Raw genomic sequence first — 5,043 nt, forward strand, 5'->3', positions numbered from 1 at the left:
TCTAATGAAGTGCCCTTTGCTTCTTTTCCCATGTTTGTCCCTATGACATCTTCTCTACCTGCCGTGACTGTTACCGTTGCTTGTCCGCCCCAGGCTGTTTTGACTCCTTCCACAGTTCCTCCCACAACTGTGCAACACACTGAAGTTGGTTCCTCAGGTGGAAGTGGAGCTATGAAACAGGTTATCATCGAGGTCTCTACCGATGGTAATCTTTTGAGAAAATCAGGTGGGGGTGACGTGTGGTTGAAATCCCGGATTGGTCCAATCGAGAGAGCCAAGCTTGAGTGCCACAAATCTTTAACTTGGATGAACGACATAATACAATCATCTTTAAAGGTATTCCTTTTTAAGGATTTGCTATTCCTTTTTATTAAGGTTCTTACCTTTTCCCCTTTTTTTAAATCAACCTCGTTGGTACAGAAATGATGAAGAGGGTTTCTCATACGGAGCAATTAATGCATGAGTATCAAGTTGAAGCAGACAACTGGAGAGAACAATATGAGAGCCTTCAAATTGATATGGAAGTGTTAGAAGAGAACAAGTGCACCTTAGAGCAGTAGTTGAGGGTTTTAACTTCAGAATTGGCGGTTGAAAGAGCTTCCTCAAATCAAGCTGGTAAAGACAAGAATCTTCTCGAAACTTCTTTTTCTGAGCAACTCTCCAAGGCTAGTGAAGACATTAGAGAGTTGAAGGCTCTCTTAAGTGAGAAAGAAGCATATGCCGGTGAACTTATACAAACTCTGACTCAAATTCAAGAAGACCTCCGGGAATCTTCTGATAAGGTTCGTTCATTAGAAAGTTCACATGCTTCTCTTCAAACTTCTTATGATTCTACATTGGCTGAGAATGAGAAGCTCAAAAGTGAAATTGCTGAATGGGAGAAAGATACGAGATTCTTGAGGATAAAACCGTAATTGAGGCGAGTTGAGCGTTTTTAAATACTCGCCATGATACCCTTGTAGAAGTTAGCCAAGAGAATTTTAATTTGGAAGCTGATTAGCTAAAATAAGAGAAACCATTGAAAAGACTCAGCAGAGCCAAGACTTTCCCTCTCCCGTGGTTGAAAGTTCTGGAAATCTTGAAGATGATCTGGGTACGATGAGTGTTCCAATTTCTTCAAGTCAAGTTGAGCCTACTGCTGCTAATGACCCTGTTTTGGTTCCTTCTTCAACTCCTCAATGACAAGTTTATGATATGTGACTCCTCTCTTTTTCTTTCTTTGGTGGAATGTGGTTATAACCCTTGTTCCCATTTGAGGGTTTGTTGAAAACATCAAGTACCCAGACCTTTTTCGGGGCGTTTTGTATAAATAACTCTTAGTTTATGACTAAGTTCATACTTGGTCTAAATTTTTTAGTATTAAGAAGTTTTTGTAGTTATTTTTGAACTTCTGTTTTGCTCATTTTTGCCTTTATATTTAAGGACTTATTCAATAATTTGCACTTTTATTTTGCAAAATGCTTTTTTAACTTCATGAATGTCTAAATCAATCATGAACTTTATAAAAGAGGCCCTTTTATATTCTACACTTAATGAAGAAGACGTCTCAACTTCATAATGGTGTAAATGTACGATAAAAGAAATAGGAATACACATGTTTCTTGAAATAACTTTGTCAAGTTTTTCTTTGAACTTTGTCAAGTTTTAAATAACATCTTACATGTGTTTAAATAACTTCTATCACTTTTTCCTAACTGTTTTTATTACAACAGATTTCAAAAAATAAAACACAAGGTTTTTATTTATAACTCGTTTCAGTATATTACCTTTAACATAACTATGATAAGGTTTTTCTTTGGCTTTGGCTCGTAACTTTGCTCTGCACTTGACTCATTCAATGAGTAAACTTTTCAAGCTTGAACTTTGATTATTTCCCAATCTTCTTTGCCTTCTTTATACATATGTCTATGTATATTATATAGTCCCCCAAGTGTTTGAGCTTTGAAGTATGAAGCCTCGACCACTTGATTACTCCTCTTATTTGGTCCTTTTCCTGAAAAGGAATAAAACATACGGGACTCAGAGGTACGATTATGGATGTAGACTGCTTAACTCGTCTCAATTTCTATCAGAATAGTTGTAACCCTAGACCGATAATTTAATTTATTCCACGTGCCTTGCAGGTCGTGATTCATCATTTAGTACGGGTTAGCTTTTTGCCTATCATCTAAATTTGTTAGTAAAATTTTAACAATTCAAAAATAAAATTTTAAAATAAGGATACCTGACCGTAGGTACTCCTTAGAAATAGTATCTCTTCAGGTGAACGATATTCCAATGTGAAAGTAATATCTTGTCATCCATTGTTTCCAGCTCGTATGCTCCTTTCCCCGCGATACCATGAATCTTGTAAGGTCCTTCCCAAGTTGGACTTAATTTTCCCGCATTAACCGCCTTCGTGGATTGAAAACCTTTCTTGAGTACGAAGTCCCCAATCTTGAAGTATCTTAGACGAGCTTTCCGATTGTAATATCATTCCATGACTTATTTTTGTGTTTCCATTCTTATTAGTGCAGCTTCCTTTTTTCTTTCAAGTAAATCAAGGTTTATGTGCATTTCTTCTTCATTGGATTCCTCTGACGCTTGCATATACCTCGTGCTTGGCTCCCCTATCTCAACTGGAATTAAGGCTTCAGCTCCGTACACCAATGAGAATGATGTTTCATCCGTACTTGTTTTTGTTGTGGTGTGGTATGCCCATAAAACACCAGGTAGCAATTCTGGACAATTACCTTTGGATTCTTCCAATCGTTTCTTCAAATTGTTGATAATGACTTTATTTGTCGATTCAGCTTGTCCATTACCCACCGAATGATAAGGTGTTGAGGTAATCCTTTTAATCTGTCAACTTTGAAAAAATTCTGTGATTTGTGCGCCTATAAATTGCGGGCCATTATCACACACGATTTCCTCTGGTACACCAAATCGACATATAATATTTCGCCAAATGAAATCTCTGACTTCTTTTTCTTGTACCTGTTTAAATGATCCTGCTTCTACCCATTTAGTAAAGTAGTTAGTGAGTACAAGCAAGAATTTTACCTTGCCTTTTGCTTGTGGTATTGGACCCACAATGTCCATCCCCCATTTCAGAAAAGGCCACGGTGCAATGACCAGATGTATCAACTCTGTAGGTCTATGCATGTTGTTACCATATCTTTGGCACTTATCACAGTTAGCAACAAAATTTTCCGCTTCTTCTTCCATTTTAGGCCAATAGTAGCCTGCTCTAATCATGGTTCTTACCAGTGATCTTCCTCCTGCGTGATTTCCACAATGCCCCTCGTGTATCTCTCTCATTACATATTCCGTTTGAGAAGGCCCGTGGCATCTTGCTAAGGGACCACCGAACATTTTTCGATAAAGATTGCCTTAGTTTAAACAGTACCGAGCAGCCTTTTTATGAAGCGCGAGAGCCTTTTTCTTGTCTTCAGGGATGGTTCCATACTGCAAAAAATTGACAATCTCGTTCCTCCAATCTCAGGTTAAGTTATTGAAATTTACCTCATTTTTATCAGGATCGAGGACTGAATAAAACAAATCGATTACGGAAGCATTTTCACTGCTCGTCATGTCTGTTGTAGATGCGAGATTGGCTAGGGCGTCTGCCTCGACATTTTCATCTCTTGGTATCTGCGTAACTTTCCAGGTTTGGAATTTCCTAATCAGATCTCGTACCTTCTCTAAGTAATGTTTCATTCGTGCTTCTCTGGCTGTATAAGTCCCCAGCATTTGATTAACTACGAGCTGCGAATCGCTTTTGATTGCAATCTGATTAATACCAAGTTCATGTGCCAGTTCTAAACCTGCAATCACAGCTTCATACTCTGCCTCATTGTTAGTTATAGGATGACATTTTATGGCTTGTCGAATGGTTTCACCCGTAGGTGGTACCAAAACAATTCCTAAACCCGCCCCCTTCATATTAGACGAGCCATCAGTAAATAAGGTCCAAATTCCCAGAGTATATCCATTAAACACCTGTAGTTCCTTTTCAGCTTCTAATTGTATCCCATGGCTAAAATCAACCAAAAACTTTGCTAAGACCTGAGATTTTATAGCAGTTCTAGGTTGATATGTGATGTCATATTCACTCAATTCTATGGCCCACTTGGCTAACCTACCTGATAACTCATGTTTATGTAATATATTACGCAATGGATAAGCAGTTACTATGGAATAGGGTGGCATTGAAAATAAGGTCTTAGTTTTCTAGATGTCATAATTAATGCAAGTGCAAGCTTTTCTAATTGGGGATACCGCGTCTCCGCATCTAATAATGATTTGCTAACATAATAAATTGGAGACTGTTTACCTTGGTCTTCACGAACTAAAACAGCACTTACCGCTACTTCTGAAATAGCTAAATAAATAAGTAACCTTTCTCCGACCTTCGATTTTGCAAGCAACAGTGAGTTTGACATGTATGCCTTTAGGTTTTTGAGCGCTTGTTGACACTCTTCTGACCATTCAAATTGGTCTTGCTTTTTAAGAGCCGAAAAGAATTTAAAATATTTTTCTGATGACTTGGAAATAAATTTTCCCAAGGCTGCAATTCTTCCCGTTAGTCTCTGCACCTCTTTCTTATTTGTAAGCATGTTAGGAATTTCTTCAATGGCTTTAATCTATGCGGGATTTACTTCAATACCACGGTTAGAAACAAGGAAACCCAAAAATTTACCTGATGAAACGCCGAATGCACATTTCTCGGGATTTAGCTTCATATTGAATTTTCGTAAGATCTGAAATGTATTAGTCAAATGCGATATATGATCTCCTGATTGTTGAGATTTGACAAGCATATCATCTATTTAGAGTTCCATAGATTTTCCTAAATGTTCTTGGAACATTTTGGTCACCAATCTTTGATATGTGTCACTAGCGTTTTTGAGACCAAAGGGCATTACTTTATAACAGCAAGTCCATCTGTCTGTTATAAATGAAGTTTTTTCTTCATCTAGGGGGTCCATTTTGATCTGATTGTACCCTGAACATCTAAAAAGCTTAACAATTCATGTCATGTAGTAGCATCAATCAGTTGAT

The 5,043-nt window shown here is 37.6% G+C and overlaps 1 protein-coding gene across 1 annotated transcript; it reads right to left on the reverse strand.

The window, feature by feature from the left end:
- Nucleotides 1-2,484: 2,484 nt before the first annotated feature.
- Nucleotides 2,485-3,354, reverse strand: LOC138870455 (uncharacterized). The gene is made up of 2 exons (XM_070148260.1): nt 2,977-3,354; nt 2,485-2,841 (listed from the first exon to the last, which is right to left on the reverse strand). The coding sequence occupies exons 1-2, from the start codon at nt 3,352-3,354 to the stop codon at nt 2,485-2,487; spliced, it is 735 nt and encodes a 244-aa protein (XP_070004361.1).
- Between the last annotated feature and the right edge of the window lie 1,689 nt (nt 3,355-5,043).

The sequence above is a fragment of the Nicotiana sylvestris genome, chromosome 6 (assembly GCF_000393655.2).
Source record: "Nicotiana sylvestris chromosome 6, ASM39365v2, whole genome shotgun sequence".
Classification (NCBI taxonomy): Eukaryota; Viridiplantae; Streptophyta; class Magnoliopsida; order Solanales; family Solanaceae; genus Nicotiana; species Nicotiana sylvestris.